Source organism: Coregonus lavaretus (assembly GCF_964263955.1).
Source record: "Coregonus lavaretus genome assembly, contig: HAP1_SCAFFOLD_2017, whole genome shotgun sequence".
NCBI classification, from domain to species: Eukaryota; Metazoa; Chordata; class Actinopteri; order Salmoniformes; family Salmonidae; genus Coregonus; species Coregonus lavaretus.
Window position 1 is genome coordinate 61,155 of NW_028162860.1, and position 21,115 is coordinate 82,269.

The window sequence follows — 21,115 nt, forward strand, 5'->3', positions numbered from 1 at the left end:
CATCCTCCTCCTCACACTTGTAGTGTAACCATGGCAACACCAGACAGACCAGTCTTGACTGACAACAACCATACTGTACCACTGTTTAATGGATGAAGTTGTGCCTTTTAGAGTACACACTGCACATACTGTAACTTGCTTTAGATAAGTGTTTGCTAATTCTCTCTCTCTCTCTCTCTGCAGGGTTTCCCTCCCCTGCCTAACGAAGCAGAGATTGCACACACCAAAAAGCTCTTCCGACGCAGGAGGAACGACCGACGGTAAGCACACACACTCGTGCACAAAAACTACCTTCCTGGAACGTTGTTGCAACGCTGATGAAACACTCGGCCAGCCCAGAACCCTTAACTCTTCTCTCCAGCCAAAGCAAAGTCAAAGCAGGAATGCTCCTGGCACCAGACGTACTTACACAAAGACAGAAAAGGCAGAAAAGTATTCTCGTCTCAGGTCTGTGTGTCTCTGAGTGTAATTGTCTGCGTCCCAAAATTGAGGTTTTTAGTAGTGCACTATATTTTGGATGCAAATGCTGTCATCCCCAATCACATGTGACTGTAGACATGAGCCTCTCTTAGTTCTCTCTCTCACTGCAGCGTTCAACGTTCCTTCACTCAATTAAATGAGTTTAATCGCAGTTTAATCTGCTGAAAATGCCTCCCGCGCATGATGTCAGTGGAAAGTTCTCCCCTGTTGCTAAGAAACAACCGAGAAAGAAAATATTTGGGTGTCTGACTGTGGAAGGAGGAAATTGAGCCAGAGAGTGAGACATTCACTTCTCTTTTCTTCTCTTCTTCCCTTCTTTATTATTATTTGAAAGCAGCGTTAGGTAATTGATTCCAAACAGTGATTGTGTTTGTGGGTTAAATAGCTGTGGTTAGATTATAATGTTGCTGAGGATGCAGATCACGGTATACTAGTAAAGACTACAGAGAGAGATACAGACAGGCTGGAAGATATCACAGGTAATGGCTTTGCCTTAGGGCCCAGCCTGGCTGGCTGGCTGTGTAGTGTATTGTTAATATTTACTGAGAGTAAATAATGTTGCCTCTGGCTACAGGAGCTGTGGATCAGTTTCTACTGTGGTTTGTCTTTTACTACTGTATGGTTGTATGAGTTGTTGCCCAACATGTTGTAACCAAGGAGCATGTCCCGTATAGCTCAGTTGGTAGAGCATGGCACTTGCAATGCCAGGGTTGTGGATTCGATTCCCACGGGGGGCCAGTATGAGAGAAAAAAATAAAATGTATGCACTCACTAACTGTAAGTCGCTCTGGATAAAAGCGTCTGCAAAAAAAAAAAAGACAAATGTTGTAACCAAGGAGCATGTTGTAACCAAGGAGCATGATATTAGAATGGCGTAATATTAGAATGGCGCCGGAGAAGATGGCTGCCGTTTTACAGCCCTCTAACCAATTGTACTATTATGTGTGTTTTTTCGCGTTATTTGTAATTTATTCTGTACATAATGTTTCTGCCACCGTCTCTTATGACCAAAAAGAGCTTCGGGATATCAGGACAGCGATTACTCACCTCGTATTGTACGAAGATTTTTTCTTCAACGAGTCGGACGCGAAGGATATTCTACAGACACCCGACAAGGCCCAAATCCCCGTCATTCGCATGAGAAAGAGACGTAGGTCGGGGTGCCTTGTAAGGATCCGACGGCGAGCGAATTAACTGCCTCTTCCATCAATACTATTAGCCAATGTTCAATCATTTGAAAACAAATTGGACAACCTAAGACTAAGGTTATCCTACCAACGGGACATTAAAAACTGTAATATCTTATTTTTCACCGCGTCGTGGCTGAACGACGACATGGATAACATACAGCTAGCGGGCTATACGCTACATCGGCAGGATAGAACGGCTGACTCCGGTAAGACAAGGGGTGGCGGTCTGTGTATATTTGTAAACTACAGCTGGTGCATAAAATCTAATACTAAGGAAGTCTCAAGGTTTTGCTCGCCTGAGGTATAGTATCTCATGATAAGCTGTAGACCACACTATTTACCAAGAGAGTTTTCATGTATATTTTTTGTAGCTGTCTATCTACCACCACAAACCGATGCTGGCATTAAGATTGCACTCAATGAGCTGTATAAGGCCATAACTAAACAGGAAAACGCTCATCGAGAGGCAGCGCTCCTAGTGGCCGGGGACTTTAATGCAGGGAAACTTAAATCCGTTCTACCTCATTTCTATCATCATGTTAAATGTGCAACCAGAGGAAAAAAAACTCTAGACCACCTTTACTCCACACACAGAGACGCATACAAAGCTCTCCCTCGCCCTCCATTTGGCAAATCTGACCATAACTCTATCCTCCTGATTCCTGCTTATAAGCAAAACTAAAGCACCAGTGACTCGGTTAATAAAAAAGTGGTCAGATGACGCAGATGCTAAGCTACAGGACTGTTTTGCTAGCACAGACTGGAATATGTTCTGGGATTCTTCAGATGGCATTGAGGAGTACACCACATCAGTCACTGGCTTCATCAATAAGTGCATCGATGACGTCCCCCCCACAGTGACCGTACGTACATACCCCAACCAGAAGCCATGGATTACAGGCAACATCCGCACTGAGCTAAAGGGTAGAGCTGCCGTTTTCAAGGAGCGGGACTCTAACCCAGAAGCTTATAAGAAATCCCGCTATGCCCTCCGATGAACCATCAAACAGGCAAAGAGTCAATACCGGACTAAGATTTAATCGTACTACACCGACTCTGACGCTCGTCGGATGTGGCAGGGCTTGAAAACTATTACAGACTACAAAGGGAAGCACAGCCGCGAACTGCCCAGTGACACAAGCCTACCAGACGAGCTAAATCACTTCTATGCTTGCATGAGAGCATCAGCTGTTCCAGATGACTATGTGATCACGCTCTCTGTAGCCGATGTGAGTAAGACTTTTAAGCAGGTCAACATTCACAAGGCGGCAGGGCCAGACGGATTATCAGGACGTGTACTCCGAGCATGTGCTGACCAACTGGCAAGTGTCTTCACTGACATTTTCAAAATGTCCCTGACTGAGTCTGTAATACCAACATGTTTCAAGCAGACCATCATAGTCCCTGTGCCCAAGGACACTAAGATAACCTGCCTAAATGACTACCGACCCGTAGCAATCACATCTGTAGCCATGAAGTGCTTTGAAAGGCTGGTCATGGCTCACATCAACACCATTATCCCAGAAACCCTAGACCCACTACAATTTGCATACCGCCCCAACAGATCCACAGATGATGCAATCTCTATCGCACTCCACACTGCCCTTTCCCACCTGGACAAGAGGAACACCTATGTGAGAATGCTATTCATTAACTACAGCTCAGCGTTCAACACCATAGTGCCCACAAAGCTCATCACTAAGCTAAGGATCTTGGGACTAAACACCTCCCTCTGCAACTGGATCCTGGAATTCCTGACGGGCCACCCCCGGGTGGTAAGGGTAGGTAACAACACGTCTGCCACGCTGATCCTCAACACGGGGGCCCCTCAGGGGTGCGTGCTCAGTCCCCTCCTGTATTCCCTGTTCACCCCATGACTGCATGGCCAGGCACGACTCCAACACCATCATTAAGTTTGCCGACGACACAACAGTGGTAGGCCCGATCACCGACAACGATGAGAAAGCCTATAGGGAGGAGGTCAGAGACCTGGCCGTGTGGTGCCAGGATAACAACCTCTCCCTCAACGTGATCAAGACAAAGGAGATGATTGTGGACTACAGGAAAAAAAGGAGGACTGAGCACAGGTTGAGAGCTTTAAGTTCCTTGGTGTCCACATCACCAACGAACTATCATGGTCCAAACACACCAAGACAGTCGTGAAGAGGGCATGACAAAACCTATTCCCCCTCAGGAGACTGAAAAGATTTGGCATGGGTCCTCAGATCTACAGCTGCACCACCGAGAGCATCCTGACTGGTTGCATCACCGCCTGGTATAGCAACTGCTCGGCCTCCGACCGCAAGGCGCTGAAGAGAGTAGTGCGTACGGCCCAGTACATCACTGGGGTCAAGCTTCCTGCCATCAAGGACCTCTATACTAGCCGTTGTCAGAGGAAGGCCCTAAAAATTGTCAAAGACTCAAGCCACCCTAGTCATAGACTGTTCTCTCTGCTACCGCACGGCAAGCGGTACCGGAGCGCCAAGTCTAGGTCCAAAAGGCTTCAAAACAGCTTCTACCCCCAAGCCGTAAGACTCCTGAACAGCTAATCATGGCTACCCAGACTATTTGTACTGCCCCCCACCCCCACCCCATCCCCCTCTTTTACGCTGCTGCTACTCTGTTTACTATTTATGCATAGTCACTTTAACTCTACCCACATATGACCTCAATTACCTCGACTAGCCGGTGCCCCCGCACATTGACTCTGTACCGGTACCCCCCTGTATATAGCCTCCCTACTGTTATTTTATTTTACTGCTGTTCTTTAGCTATTTGCTTTTATTTTATATATTTCTTAATTAACACTTTTTAAAAAATAAAAAATAAACTGCATTGTTGGTAAGTAAGCATTTCACTGTAAAGTCTACACCTGTTGTATTCGGCGCATGTGGCAAATAAAATTTGATTGGATTATGTAACCAAGGAGCATGATGTAACATTTACATTTTAGTCATTTAGTAGACGCTCTTATCCAGAGCGACTTAACAGTTAGTGAGTGCATGCATTTTTTTTTTTCATACTGGCCCCCTGTGGGAATCGAACCCACAACCCTGGCGTTGCAAGCGCCATGCTCTACCAACTGAGCTACACTGGGCCCTTGAAACCAAGGAGCATGATGTAACTAAGGAGCATGTTGTAACCAAGGAGCATGATGAAACCAAGGAGTATGATGAAACCAAGGAGCATGATGAATCCAAGGAACATGTTGTAACCAAGGAGCATGATGAAACCAAGGAGCATGATGAAACCAAGGAGCATGTTGTAACCAAGGAGTATGATGTAACCAAGGAGCATGTTGTAACCAAGGAGTATTTTGTAACCAAGGAGTATGTTGTAACCAAGGAGTATGATGAAACCAAGGAGCATGTTGTAACCAAGGAGCATGTTGTAACCAAGGAGCATGTTGTAACCAAGGAGCATGTTGTAACCAAGGAGCATATTGTAACCAAGGAGCATGTTGTAACCAAGGAGCATGTTGTAACCAAGGAGCATGATGTAACCAAGGAGCATGTTGTAACCAAGGAGTATTTTGTAACCAAGGAGTATGTTGTAACCAAGGAGCATGATGAAACCAAGGAGCATGTTGTAACCAAGGAGCATGTTGTAACCAAGGAGCATGATGTAACCAAGGAGCATGTTGTAACCAAGGAGCATGTTGTAACCAAGGAGCATGTTGTAACCAAGGAGCTTGATGTAACCAAGGAGCATGTTGTAACCAAGGAGCATGTTGTAACCAAGGAGCTTGATGTAACCAAGGAGCATGTTGTAACCAAGGAGCATGTTGTAACCAAGGAGTATTTTGTAACCAAGGAGCATGTTGTAACCAAGGAGCTTGATGTAACCAAGGAGCTTAATGTAACCAAGGAGCATGTTGTAACCAAGGAGCATGTTGTAACCAAGGAGTATTTTGTAACCAAGGAGTATGTTGTAACCAAGGAACATGATGTAACCAAGGAACCAAGGAGTATGTTGTAACCAAGGAGTATGTTGTAACCAAGGAGCGTGTTGTAACCAAGGAACATGATGGCTATGGTTACTTTATAAAGATTGACTGATGAAAAATATTGTAGTTTTGGGCGGTATACCGTATATACCGTATCGAAATACCCTCGGTATGATTTTCAAAATCCGTTTTTAATAAAGGTGAATATTATTACTTTTAAAATAAATAGCTGCGGTCAACTTGTGCAGTAGGTAGTAGATAAAGCAGATATCGTTCATCATTTCACCTGTTAGGTTATTTTGAATTATGAAACTTACCGGTACTAGTTTCCCAAAACAACTTTGTGCCACGTGTTTTTTTATACAAAGAACCACAATGAGCAAAATGGGAGATTTGTGAGGTGAGTCACTCCTGCACCGCAACTTAAGTTATCATGCTTAGGGTCATGTATACAAATACCAAGTTGCCCATTATTTTGGCTACCATGGCTAGAAGAGATCTCAGTGACTTTGATAGAGGGGTCTCAAAGGAGCATAGGGGGTTTAAAGTGTGTGTGTGTTTTAGCGCACAGATCTCAACTCAATTGAAAACTTATGGGAGACTCTGGAGCGGCGCTTGAGTCTGCGTTTTCCACCACCATCAACAAAACACCAAATGATGGAATCTATTGTGGAAGAATGGTGTTGCATCTCACCAATACAGTTCCAGACACTTGTAGAATATATGCCAAGGTGCTTTGAAGCTGTTCTGGTGAATCGTGGTGGCCCAACGTTTTATGTTAGTGTTTCCTTTATTTTGGCAGTTACCTGTATCTTATAACTATTACATTTTTATGAGGTTAACTGTGCCAAATAAATTATTTCCAGCTGGGTTTTGCTAACTTGCTAACGTTAGCTAAGTGGCTAATGTTAGCTTCTAAGATCAAGCTTCTTGGTAACAGCAGCAGAGGCAAGCCCCTCCTGGATCCCTGCTGTCTAATATTTGTTTTCTGCGTACTGCAAACTGCATTTTGAGACAACTTTATGAGCTGGGTTGTCTGTCTTATTAGTGTGTTTGCAATCACTCGTTAGCATTTACCTAGCATTCAATATGGGAATTCCTTAGTATTTGTTAGCATTTTGTTAGCATTCTAGTAACAGATTTTTTTTTTAGGGGGGAAAAATAAGGATAAAATAGCGCCTCTTGTGTGCAGTGCCGGTAATACCTTATATCCCAGGATGGCACAGTATGAATGGAGGGATGGAAATCTGGATAGTGACCAACCCTAGTGCATATGTAACCCATCAGAGTCTAAGCCCTGTCTAAGCCGGGGGAGGAGGAGGGGGTTCTACTAAGCTATATGGAATTGTTTTAAGAAGATCATACCAAGGATCATTTAGCTATTTGATTTTGAATTTTAAGACCCCTTTAAGCATAAAAAATATATATTACGAAATTATTTGATGAAAAATAATTTTGGGCCTTACTGCTATTAGCCCATACAAATGCATTGAATAACAGATAGTCGCCAAAAATCTATTTAACCCCATATTTTTGGCATTAAACAGTCTCCATGTATACTTCCATAAATGTGTTCAACTGGGGACCTTCAGACGAGCATTGTGAGGCCTGTGGGCATCCTAGAGCAAAACAACCGACATGTATGTGAGAGTCTCACCTTTCCACAGAGGGGTCATATTAGTGTGTAGCCCAAACTGTTCGGAAGCTACAGACCGAAGTTGGCAGATTGGCTGTACCGACTTCAGACGAGTACCAAGACTTGTGGGGGTCGTAGAGCAAATCATCATGTTCATGAGAGTCATCTTTCCATAGAGTGGTCATAATAGTTTTTAGGTCAAACCGTTCGGACGCTACAGACGATTTTGTGAGAAAACCGATTTTCGGATGTCATGGTCTGACAAACACCGCTCTAGCTCTGTCACCTTTCACCGCAGATGTGTAGTGTTACTTGGGTGGATGCGGTGGATTGAGACGCATCCAATGCAAAAATCTAGCTTAAACTGACAGATTTTTATGGGGAATTTTGTATTATGCTAATTAGATTTCAGCTGGGGCGCAGACATCGACCTTAGGGGGTTAACTGGATACTTTCTGAAGTGCTGAGGCTCTTAGAGCAGGACTCTCCAGCCACAACCACTGAGCGACACAGAGCAGCACAGACTGACACAGATCGACACAGAGCAGCACAGACCGACACAGAGCAGAGCAGCACAGAGCAGTACAGACCGACACAGAGCAGCACAGACCGACACAGAGCAGCACAGACCGACACAGAGCAGCACAGACCGACACGGAGCAGCACAGACCGACACGGAGCAGCACAGAGCGACACAGACCGACACAGAGCAGCACAGACCGACACGGAGCAGCACAGTCCGACACAGAGCGACACAGAGCAGCACAGACCGACACAGAGCAGCACAGAACGACACAGAGCAGCACAGACCAACACAGAGCAGCACAGAGCGGCACAGAGCGGCACAGAGCAGCACAGACCGACACAGAGCAGCACAGACCGACACAGAGCAGCACAGACCGACACGGAGCAGCACAGTCCGACACAGAGCGACACAGAGTAGCACAAACCGACACAGAGCAGCACAGACTGACACAGAGCAGAGCAGCACAGAGCAGTACAGACCGACACAGAGCAGCACAGAGCAGCACAGACCGACACAGAGCAGCACAGACCGACACAGAGCAGCACAGAGCAGCACAGAGCGACACAGACCGACACAGAGCAGCACAAACCAGCACAGAGCAGCACAGAGCAGCACAGAGCGACACAGAGCAGCACAGAGCGACACAGACCGACACAGAGCAGCACAGACCGACACGGAGCAGCACAGACCGACACGGAGCAGCACAGACCGACACAGAGCAGCACAGACTGACACAGATCGACACAGAGCAGCACAGACCGACACAGAGCAGCACAGACCGACACAGAGCAGCACAGACCGACACAGAGCAGCACAGAGCGACACAGAGCAGCACAGAGCGACACAGAGCAGCACAGAGCGACACAGACCGACACAGACCGACACGGAGCAGCACAGTCCGACACAGAGCGACACAGAGCAGCACAAACCGACACAGAGCAGCACAGACTGACACAGATCGACACAGAGCAGCACAGACCGACACAGAGCAGAGCAGCACAGAGCAGTACATATACATTTACATTTTAGTCATTTAGCAGACACTCTTATCCAGAGCGACTTACAGTTAGTGAACACATATATATATATTTTTTTTATACTGGCCCCCTGTGGGAATCGAACCCACAACCCTGGCATTGCAAACGCCATGCTCTATCAACTGAGCTACATCCCTGCCGGCCATTCCCTCCCCTACCCTGGACGACGCTGGGCCAATTGTGCGCCGCCCATGAGTCTCCCGGTCGCGGCTACAGACCGACACAGAGCAGCACAGAGCAGCACAGACCGACACAGAGCAGCACAGAGCGACACAGAGCAGCACAGAGCGACACAGAGCAGCACAGACCGACACAGAGCGACACAGAGCGACACAGAGCAGCACAGAGTGACACGGGCCGACACAGAGCAGCACAGACCGACACGGAGCAGCACAGTCCGACACAGAGCGACACAGAGCAGCACAGACCGACACAGAGCAGCACAGACCGACACAGAGCAGCACAGAGCGACATAGAGCGACACAGTACCACAGAGCCGGGAGTGACGGGAGCTTCAGCCAAGGGGTGGGCCCCATCGCCCCAACCAAATGTTAACACACACTTGTGTGCGCACATGCACGCATGCACACACACACACACGCACGGACACACCAGGGTTGGGCTCAATACCAATTGAAGGCAGTCAATTCAGGAAGTGTTATGAATTGAATATTCAGAAATGTATTATAATTTTGTATAAATAGCTTCTACTTTTCAGTTTATTGAGAAGTTATAGAAAATAAATGACTTTTTAAATGTATTTATTGAATTGTAATTTTAGTTTTACTTCCTGAATTTACTGCCTTCAATTTGAATTGAGTCCAACCCTTACATATACACACTCAGGCCTCCACTGCCCCAACACTCTAATACACGCACACCTCAAACGTCTGGCCCAGACTTTTCTGCTTCTCTCCTCACATCCCCAACACTCTAATACACGCACACCTCAAACGTCTGGCCCAGACTTTTCTGCTTCTCTCCTCATATCCTCCCATATTACTTTAGTCTCCTGTCTCTCTCTGCTTTTTCTGGAGTTGGTACAGTCTTTGTCTCGCAACATTTTCTGCACTTCTAGCTTCTGCCTGCTGAAACACACCCACAATGGGCAGGCCTCTGTAGTCTCTCCCTCTCCCAGATCTTGTCATGGGGCCAAGCCCATCTCCCAGCATGCCGTGCAGTAGCATTAAGGTGTGTGACAGTGTGTTTGATGGAGCCATGCCTGGATCATAATGTGAAACATGCATCAGTCCCGGTCCAGTCCTAATATAAAAGCTCTGGCATTCATTCCGTGAATTAACATAGAGCCAGGAGACTGCTATTAATTTTATGGCTTTCCACCCCCAGGATAGGTAAAAGGAGAACTGCATGCCATACAGGAAGAAAAAAGAGAGAGAGTTAAAAAAAAACAGTAAAAAAAAAAAAAAAAGCATTAACCGCTGTGAGGAGAGAGGCTGGTAGGCTGAGTAGATCATCATTTAATCATTTCAGTCCTTTTCTGTCATCCTCTCCTCCCTCTCTCAGTGGGGAGCTTGACCTTTTTTAAGAGAGAGTGGGAGAAAGGAAGGAAGAAAGAGACTGAGTAGTTGGGGGAGAGGTAGAAAGGGATAGAAAGGTGACAGAGGAACAGCAACGGGGGGGAAGGGAAGTGCCTAGTGTACACTTTCTGGTGTGGTGCTTCTAGTACACCTGTCCAGATGTCCTCTGTCTACAGCTCAGAAATCACTGGCTGACTGACTTACTGTGGTGGCGCTCTCTCCTTCTCTACCTCTATTCTCTCTCTCCTCTGTAGCCCTTCTCCTTCCTTCACTCTCTCTCTTTCTCTGACCCTCTCACTCTTCTTCATTACCTCTCTGTCTCATCTCTCCTCCCTCTCTCTTCTCCCTCTCTCTATCTCGCCCCCTCTCTCTTTCTCTTGCTCTCCCCTCCCCTCTATCTCTTTCCCCTCCCCTCTATCTGTCTCCCCTCTCTCTTTGTGATGGATGTGAACTCAACATACATTGGTGTGTGTGTGGGAACTGCTGCGTGTGTGTGAGGTGTGTGCATTCAGCGTGAGTGCTGCTGGCAGGGAGGACACTGCGGTCTTGTTTGTCAGAGTTTTCTGGCTAAAGGACAAATCTTTCCCCTGGCAGGAACACTTTACTGCAGAACACACCGCATAAACACACACACACACACACACACACACACACACACACACACACACACACACACACACACACACACACACACACACATACACACACACAGCAGCATCTCTCTGTCCTGAGTCCCAAATAGTACCCTACTGCCTATTTGTAATGCACTATATAGAGAATAGTGTGATTGGGGATACAGCCTCTGCTCCCCTTCTGCCTGCCTGCTGCCTGGCCCTACACTACACTGAGTGTTTATATTCCTATTCAACACATTAATCCTCATGGCTTCACATTACTATGTCTACCTAGTGGGCATTATCCATGATCAAATCAAATGTATTATAAAGCCCTTTTTACATCAGCAGACGTCACAAAGTGCTATACAGAAACCCAGCCTTATACCCCAAACAGCAAGCAATGCAGATGTAGAAGCACGGTGGCTAGGAAAAACTCCCTAGAAAGGCAGAAACCTAGGAAGAAACCTAGAGAGGAACCAGGCTCTGAGGGGTGGCCAGTCCCCTTCTGGCTGTGCCATTAAGGCCAGATCGTTCTTCAAGATGTTCAAACGTTCATAGATGACCAGCAGGGTCAAATAATAATCACAGTGGTTGTAGAGGTTGTAACAGGTCAGTACCTCAGGACTAAATGTCAGTTGGCTTTTCATAGCCAAGCATTCAGAGGTCGAGACAGCAGGTGCGGTAGAGAGAGTGAGAGAGTGGAAAACAGCAGGTCCGGGACAAGGTAGCACGTATGATGGCATACAGCCGCGTGTGATAATGAATATTCATCTCTCCCATCACGTTTTTTTTTACAGAGACAGGATAGCTAACTGAACAAAAATATAAACGCAAGATGTAAGGAAATCAGTCAATTGAAAGAAATTCTAGGCCCTAATCTATGGATTTCACAACTGAGAATACAGATGTGCATCTGTGTAACTCCGTGGATCAGAAAACCAGTCAGTATCTGGTGTGACCACCATTTGCCTCATGTAGCGCGACACATCTCCTTCGCATAGAGTTGATCAAGCTGTTGATTGTGGCTTGTGGAATGTTGTCCCACTCCAATGGCTGTGCGAAGTTGCTGGATATTGGCGTGAACGGGAACACGCTGTCATATACGTCGATCCAGAGCATCCCAAACATGCTCAATGGGTGACATGAGTATGCAGGCCATGGAAGAACCGAGACATTTTCAGTTTCCAGGAATTGTGTACAGATCCTTGCGACATGTAGCAATGCATTATCATGAGGTGATGGCGGCGGATGAATGGCACGACAATTGTCCTCAAGATCTCATCACGGAATCTCTGTGCATTCAAATTGCCATCGATTAAATGCAATTGTGTTCGTTGTCCGTAGCTTATGCCTGCCCATACCATAACCCCACTGTCACCATGGGGCACTCTGTTCACAACGTTGACATCAGCAAACCGCTCGTCCACACGACGCATCTGCCCGGTACAGTTGAAACCGTGATTCATCTGTGAAGAGCACACTTCTCCAGCGTGCCAGTGGCCATCTAAGGTGAGCATTTGCCCGCTGAAGTCGGTTACGACGCCGAACTGCGGTCATGTCAAGACCCTGGTTTCATCTACGTAACATTGCAAAAATCAGAAATTTTCTGTCCAAAAATGATGCAGAAAAATTAATCCATGCATTTGTTACTTCTAGGTTAGACTACTGCAATGCTCTATTTTCCGGCTACCCGGATAAAGCACTAAATAAACTTCAGTTAGTGCTAAATACGGCTGCTAGAATCCTGACTAGAACCAAGAAATTTGATCATATTACTCCAGTGCTAGCTTCCCTACACTGGCTTCCTGTTAAGGCAAGGGCTGATTTCAAGGTTTTACTGTTAACCTATAAAGCGTTACATGGGCTTGCTCCTACCTATCTTTCCGAGTTGGTCCTGCCGTACATACCAATACGTACGCTACGGTCACAAGACGCAGGCCTCCTAATTGTCCCTAGAATTTCTAAGCAAACAGCGGGAGGCAGGGCTTTCTCCTATAGATCTCCATTTTTATGGAACAGTCTGCCTACCCATGTGAGAGACGCAGACTCGGTCTCAACCTTTAAGTCTTTACTGAAGACTTATCTCTTCAGTAGGTCATATGATTGAGTGTAGTCTGGCCCAGGAGTGTGAAGGTGAACGGAAAGGCTGGAGCAACGAACAGCCCTTGCTGTCTCTGCCAGGCCGGTTCCCCTCTCCACTGGGGTTCTCTGCCTCTAACCCTGTTGCAGGGGCTGAGTCACTGGCTTGCTGGTGCTCTTTCATGCCGTCCCTGGGAGGGGTGCGTCACTTGAGTGGGTTGAGTTACTGACGTGATCTTCCTGTCTGGGTTGGCGCCCCCCCCCTGGTTTGTGCTGTGGTGGAGACCTCTGTGGGCTATACTCGGCCTTGTCTCAGGATTGTAAGTTGGTGGTTGGGGATATCCCTCTAGTGGTGCGGGGGCTGTGCTTTGGCGGAGTGGGTGGGGTTATATCCTTCCTGTTTGGCCCTGTCCGGGGGTTTCTTCGGATGGGGCCACAGTGTCTCCGGACCGCTCCTGTCTCAGCCTCCAGTATTTATGCTGCAGTAGTTTATGTGTCGGGGGGCTGGGGTTAGTTGGTTATACCTGGAGTACTTCTCCTGTCTTATCCAGTGTCCTGTGTGAATTTAAGTATGCTCTCTCTAATTCTCTCGTTCTCTCTTTCTCTCTGAGAACCTGAGCCCTAGGACCATACGTCAGGACTACCGGGCATGATGACACCTTGCTGTCCCCAGTCCGCCTGGCCTTGCTGCTATTCCAGTTTCAACTGTTCTGCCTGCGGCTACGAAACCCCTACCTGTCCCAGACCTGCTGTTTTCAACTCTTAATGATCGGCTATGAAAAGCCAACTGAGAGACCTGAGCCCTAGGACCATACGTCGGGACTACCGGCCGTGGTGACTCCTTGCTGTCCCCAGTCCGCCTGGCCTTGCTGCTATTCCAGTTTCAACTGTTCTGCCTGCGGTTATGGAACCCCTACCTGTCCCAGACCTGCTGTTTTCAACTCTTAATGATCGGCTATGAAAAGCCAACTGAGATTTATTCCTGATTATTATTTGACCATGCTTGTCACTTATGAACATTTTTGAACATCTTGGCATGGTTCTGTTATAATCTCCACCCGGCACAGCCAGAAGAGGACTGGCCACCCCTCATAGCCTGGTTCCTCTCTAGGTTTCTTCCTAGGTTTTGCCTTTCTAGGGAGTTTTTCCTAGCCACCGTGCTTCTACACCTGCATTACTAGCTGTTTGGGGTTTTAGGCTGGGTTTCTGTACAGCACTTCGAGATATTAGCTGATGTAAGAAGGGCTATATAAAATAAAATTGATTGATTGATTGATGACGAGCACACAGATGAGTTTCCCTGAGACGGTCTCTGACAGTTTGTTCAGAAATTCTTCGGTTGTGCAAACCCACAGTTTCATCAGTTGTCTGGGTGGCTGGTCTCAGAGGATCCCGCAGGGGAAGAAGCCGGATGTGGAGGTCCTGGGCTGGTGTGGTCTGCGGTTGTGAGGCCGGTTGGACGTACTTCCAAATTCTCTGAAATGACATTGGAGTTGGTTTATGGTAGAAAAATTCACATTAAATTATCTGGCAATAGATCTGGTGGACGTTCCTGCAGTCAGCATGCCAATTGCACGCTCCCTCGAAACATAAGACATCTGTGGCATTGTGTTGTGTGACAAAACTGCACATTTTAGAGTGGCCTTTTATTGTCCCCAGCACAAGGTGCATCTGCGTAATGATCATACTGTTTAATTAGCTTCTTGATATGCCACACCTGTCAGGTGGATGGATTATCTTGACAAAGGAGAAATGCTCACTAACAGGGATATAAACTAATTTGTGCACCACATTTGAGAGAAATAAGCTTTTTGTGCATATGGAACATTTCTGGAATCTTTTATTTCAGCTCATGAAACATTACATTTACATTTTAGTCATTTAGCAGACGCTCTTATCCAGAGCGACTTAGTGAGTGAGTGCATACATTATTATTATTTTATTTTTATTTTTTTCATACTGGCTCCCCGTTGCAAACTCCATGCTCTACGAACTGAGCTACATCCCTGCCGGCCATTCCCTCCCCTACCCTGGACGACGCTGGGCCAATTGTGCGCCGCCCCATGGGTCTCCCGGTCGCGGCCGGCTACGACAGAGCCTGGATTCGAACCAGGATCTCTAGTGGCACAGCTAGCACTGTGATGCAGTGCCTTAGACCACTGCGCCACTCGGGAGGTAAACATGGGACCAACATTTACATGTTGCGTTTATATTTTGTTCAGTATATATTTAATGTTTCAACTCCAAGGGGGTGAGAATGTAGATTCTTTTTTTTCAGAGGAAAGAGAAAGGAGTGGTTTTATTTAATTTGATAGGATTTGTTGTAGTGCTGTTGAAGGAGAATGGCACTCCTCTCATACATGCAGTAGAAGGCCCTGTTGCAACACTTGTGTGTGTCAGTAAACACACAGTACACAGTAAACACACAGTACACAGTAAACACACAGTACACACTAAACACACAGTGAACACACAGTACACAGTAAACACACAGTACACACACAGTACACACTAAACACACAGTACATAGTTAACACACAGTACACAGTACACACACAGTACACACTACACACACAGTACACGGTAAACACACAGTACACACACAGTACACAGTACACAGTAAACACACAGTACACAGTAAAAACACAGTAAGTACACAGTAAACACACAGTACACAGTACACACACAGTACACAGTAAAAACACAGTAAACACACAGTACACAGTAAACACACAGTACACAGTAAAAACACAGTAAGTACACAGTAAACACACAGTACACAGTAAACACACAGTACACAAACAGTACACAGTAAAAACACAGTACACAGGTGTGCTAGAGCTGCTGTCTGAAGAGAGAGACACATACAGAGTGTTTCCCCTAGGATTTCTTCGGCAGCGGTGGCATGTTTCGGTGCGCCACTGGTAAGTGCATATAGGGGAAACACCACACACACAAAAAAAACAAGATATGCACACATGTTTTGAATTTAGCCGACATGTCAACTGGATAGAAATGAGCTCTGATTTACTTGCTGCCTTGATTCAGGAATCTTGTTTCTGTTGTCCCACTGCAACGGTTCAGAGATTATGTAACTCCTGACTGCAACGGTTCAGAGATTATATAACTCCTGACTGCAACGGTTCAGAGATATTATATAACCCCTGACTGCAATCTTTCAGAGATATTATATAACCCCTGACTGCAATGTTTCAGAGATATTATGTAACTCCTGACTGCAACGGTTCAGAGATATTATATAACCCCTGACTGCAATGTTTCAGAGATATTATATAACCCCTGACTGCAATCTTTCAGAGATATTATATAACCCCTGACTGCAATGTTTCAGAGATATTATGTAACTCCTGACTGCAACGTTTCAGAGATATTATATAACCCCTGACTGCAATGTTTCAGAGATATTATATACAGTGCATTTGGAAGGTATTCAGACCCCTTCCCCTTTTCCACATTTTGTTACGTTACAGCCTTATTCAAAAATGTATTAAATACATATTTTCCCTCATCAATCTACACACACTACCCCATAATGACAAAGCAAAAACTGGTTTTTGACATTTTTTCAAATGTATTTCAAATAAAAAACAGACACTTTGCTATGAGACTCGAAATTGAGCTCAGGTGCATCCTGTTTCCGTTGATCAACCTTGAGATGTTTCTACAACTTGATTGGAGTCCACCTGTGGTAAATTCAATTGATTGGACATGATTTGGAAAGGCACACACCTGTCTATTCTTTATTTATTTTTTATTTTACCTTTATTTAACTAGGCAAGTCAGTTAAGAAAAAAATATTATTTACAATGACGGCCTACACCGGCCAAACCCGGACGACGCTAAGCCAATTGTGCGCCGCCCTATGGAACTCCCAATCACGGCCGGTTGTGATACAGCCTGGAATCGAACCAGGGGGTCTGTAGTGACGCCTCAAACACTGAGATGCAGTGCCTTAGACCGCTGCGCCACTCGGGAGCCCGCATTGTCTATATAAGGTCCCACAGTTGACAGTGCATATCAGCGCAAAACCCACGCCATGAGGTCAAAGGAATTGTCCGGCTAGCTCCGAGACAGGATTTTGTCGAGGCACAGATCTGGGGAAGGTTATCAAATAATGTCTACAGAATTGAAGGTCACCAAGAACACAGTGGCCTCCATCATTCTTAAATGGAAGAAGTTTGGAACCACCAAGACTCTTCCTAGAGCTGGCCGCAATCGGGTCAGAAGGGCCTTGGTCATGGAGGTGACCAAGAACCCAATGGTCATTCTGACAGAGCTCCAGAGTTCCTCTGTGGAGATGGGAGAACCTTCCAGAAGGACAACCATCTCTGCAGCACTCCACCAATCAGGCCTTTATGGTGGAGTGGCCAGACGGAAGCCACTCCTCAGTAAAAGGCTTATGACAGCCCGCTTGGAGTTTGCCAAAAGGCACCTAAAGGACCATGAGAAACAAGATTATCTGGTCTGATGAAACCAAGATTGAACTCTTTGGCCTGAATGCCAAGCGTCACGTCTGGAGGAAACCTGGCACCATCCCTACGGTGAAGCATGGTGGTGGCAGCATCATGATGTGGGGATGTTTTTCAGCGGCAGGGACTGGGAGACTAGTCAGGACCGAGGGAAAGATGAACGGAGCAAAGTACGGAGAGATCCTTGATTAAAACCCGCTCCAGAGCGCTCAGGACGTCAGTCTGGGGCCACGGTACCCCCCTGTATATATAGCCTCCCTACTGTCACTTTATTTTACTGTATATATAGCCTCCCTACTGTCACTTTATTTTACTTCTGCTCTTTTTTTCTCAACACTTTTTTGTTGTTGTTTTATTCTTACTTTTTTGTTTAAAATAAATGCACTGTTGGTTAAGGGCTGTAAGTAAGCATTTCACTGTAATGTCTGCACCTGTTGTATTCGGCGCATGTGACCAATAAAATTTGATTTGATTTGATTTGATTTGATTTGATTTGATTTGAAGGTTCACCTTCCAACAGGACAACGACCCTACGCACACAGCCAAGACAATGCAGGAGTGGCTTCAGGACAAGTCTCTGAATGTCCTTGAGTAGCCCAGTCAGAGCCCGGACTTGAACCCGATCGAACATCTCTGGAGAGACCTGAAAATAGCTGTGCAGCAATGCTCCCCATCCAACCTGACAGAGCTTGAGAGGATCTGCAGAGAAGAATGGGAGAATCTCCCCAAATACAGGTGTGCCAAGCTTGTAGCATCATACCCAAGAAGACTCGAGGCTGTAATCGCTGCCAAAGGCGCTTCAACAAAGTACTGAGTAAAGGGTCTGAATACTTATGTAAATGTTTTATTTCAGTTTTAAATTTTTTATAAATTAGCAAATATTTCTAAAAACCTGTTTTTGCTTTGTCATTGTGGGGTATCGTGTCTAGATTGATGAGGAAAAAAACAATCCATTTTAGAATAAGGCTGTAACGTAACAAAATGTGGAAAAAGTCAAGGGGTCTGAATACTGGCACTAACGACTGCTGCACACACCTTTTCTAGTCATATACTGGCCATACACACCATTATATATATTCTGGACTCTGACATTGCTCATTCTGATATTTCATAATTTCTTCCTTTTTACTTTTTGGATTATGTGCCTATTGCTAGGTAGTGTTACTGCACTGTTGGAGCTAGAAACACAAGCATTTAGATACGTATTACTGCACTGTTGGAGCTAGAAACACAAGCATTTAGCTAGGTATTACTGCATTGTTGGAGCTAGAAACACAAGCATTTCGCTGCACCTGCGATTTACATCTGCAAATCTGTGTACGCGACTAATTAACTTTGATTTGATTGGTTGACAGATGGTTGGGCATGTCAGTGTATTTGTGTGTGTGTGCTGCATTTAGGTGTGGATGAATAGAGGATGAGTAGAGGATGAGTAGCCTGCCTGCCTGCCTGCCTGTCTGACCACATGGTTTGAATCTGCTGCCTTTCCTCTTACAACTACCGACCAACTGGGATGACCTCACGTTTGCTTTGTAGACACAGATGAGGGCAGATGCGCACGCACGCACACACACACACACACACACACACACACACACACACACACACACAGAGTAGCATTGAACCAGGAATAGGTAAGCCTCCTGTGCTGCTACTGCTAATGAAATCTAGTGAATCCATACACCACTCGATAAAGAACCTGTCTGGAACATAATAAAACATCTCAACGTTGAGGTAGTTATATTGAGTGGGTCCTCTGTGCTGGCTGGCTGGCTGGATCGATGGTCTGGTCTGGGTCAGAGAAGAAGGCTGTCCTAAATGGCACCCTTTTACATAGTAAAGTACACTACTTTTGACCAGGTAGTGCACTATGAATGGAATAGGGTGCCATTTGGGATGCAACCAAGGTGTTTCTTAATCAAAGGGTCTAGCAGCCAGCCTCAGTTCTCTGTCGTCACGGCAACAGCAGCTATCGGCAACCAGCCGCAGATCCATGTGTATGTCTGTCTGTCATCTCTCATACCATTTTGTCTCTGTCATCTCTTATACCACTTTTTAGTTGCCATGTAGAATTGTTGTAGAAGTGTGTAATTAAATCTGTAGTTGTGTTGTTGTGCATCTCCTCCCCCTCCCCATCTCCTCCCCCTCCCCTCCCATCCCATCTCCTCCCCCTTCCCTCCTCCTCCCCTCCCCCTCTCCCCTCTCCTCCCCTCCCCCTCTCCCCTCTCCTCTGCTCCCCCTTATCTCCCCATCTCCTCCCCCTCCCCATCTCCTCCCCCTCCCCTCCCATCCCATCTCCTCCCCCTCCCCTCCATCCCATCTCCTCCCCCTTCCCTCCCCCTCTCTTTCCCTCTCCTCCGCTCCCCCTTCCCTCCCCTCTCCTCCCCCTCCCATCTCCTCCTCCTCCCTCCCCTCTTGCTTTGTGTCCGCCCTTGTTTCCCCATCCTGGATCATCCTCCATTCCAACACACTGTAATGCTGCTTTTAGAGGCGTGCACCACATCATCCAGGACCATCTATGCCTAACCGTGCTGCTGCCGCCAGGGGGGAAACGACTAGTCAGTACCAGGTAAAGTAGAGGGAGAGGGGAGGGAAGGATGGGGGAGGAGAGGGGAGGATGGGGGAGACAGAAAGAGAGGAAGTATAGGGGAGAAGGGGGGGGTGGATAGGGGAGGAGGAGAGAGAAGGGATGTGGTCTTTATAAAGTTTTTATTAACCTCTTTATCCGGATGGAAAGTACACACACACACACACACACACACACACGGTATGATAAGTATCAGACTCATGGAAGAAACCCCCGATTAGACTATGAACCAGACATGTCTAAGGACCACTATGGTACATGTTCCATATGCAAGTTAGAATCCAGGGCATGCATAGATCATTGGCTCTGTCATGTCATTTTCTACTTATCTATTATTCATGGTTCTATGCTTTTGTTCATTAACTAGACCAGAACAGGTCCCTGCTGAGTTATCCCCATGGCTGGGTCTTTGCTGTATATGACTAACAGACCGACTCCACACGTCACCCTCAAGGTTTTTATCCTACCTACTAGAATACTATACACTGATCAGACACTGAGGGACACTGAACTGACCCCCTACCTCCCCAGGAGAGGGGACCAACGAGGCCAAGCAGAGAGGCTGATGGATACTGTGTATATATATATACACACACACAGCCGTCTGGAGTTCAAGACTAGGTCACCTGCGTCTCCTTACAGCACTTCACTCCCATCCTTTTCCACCCCACTTATTTCCCGGGCCCTCACGTCTTCTGTCTAGCACCCCCCCCTTAAGAGCACCAACCAAATAGCAGAAAGCACTCTTCTCCCTTCTCGTTCACCTTGCCTCCTGTCTCCTGCTCTCTTCTCGTTCACCTTGACTCCTGTCTCCTGCTCTGTTCTCGTTCACCTTGACTCCTGTCTCCTGCTGTCTTCTCGTTCACCTTGCCTCCTGCTCTCTTCTCGTTCACCTTGCCTCCTGTCTCCTGCTGTCTTCTCGTTCACCTTGACTCCTGTCTCCTGCTCTGTTCTCGTTCACCTTGACTCCTGTCTCCTGCTCTCTTCTC

The 21,115-nt window shown here is 46.5% G+C and overlaps 1 protein-coding gene across 1 annotated transcript in view; it reads left to right on the forward strand.

The window, feature by feature from the left end:
* LOC311118769 (CBP80/20-dependent translation initiation factor-like) overlaps positions 1-20,108 on the forward strand; it is a gene marked incomplete at both ends in the record, with an annotated part of 72,619 nt that extends 52,511 nt beyond the window's left edge. The window contains 2 exons of the mRNA XM_084193549.1: positions 184-260; positions 20,028-20,108. Of these exons, the coding sequence (XP_084049675.1) occupies positions 184-260; positions 20,028-20,108 (158 nt within the window). The remainder of the gene's footprint in view (positions 1-183; positions 261-20,027) is intronic.
* Positions 20,109-21,115: the final 1,007 nt, after the last annotated feature.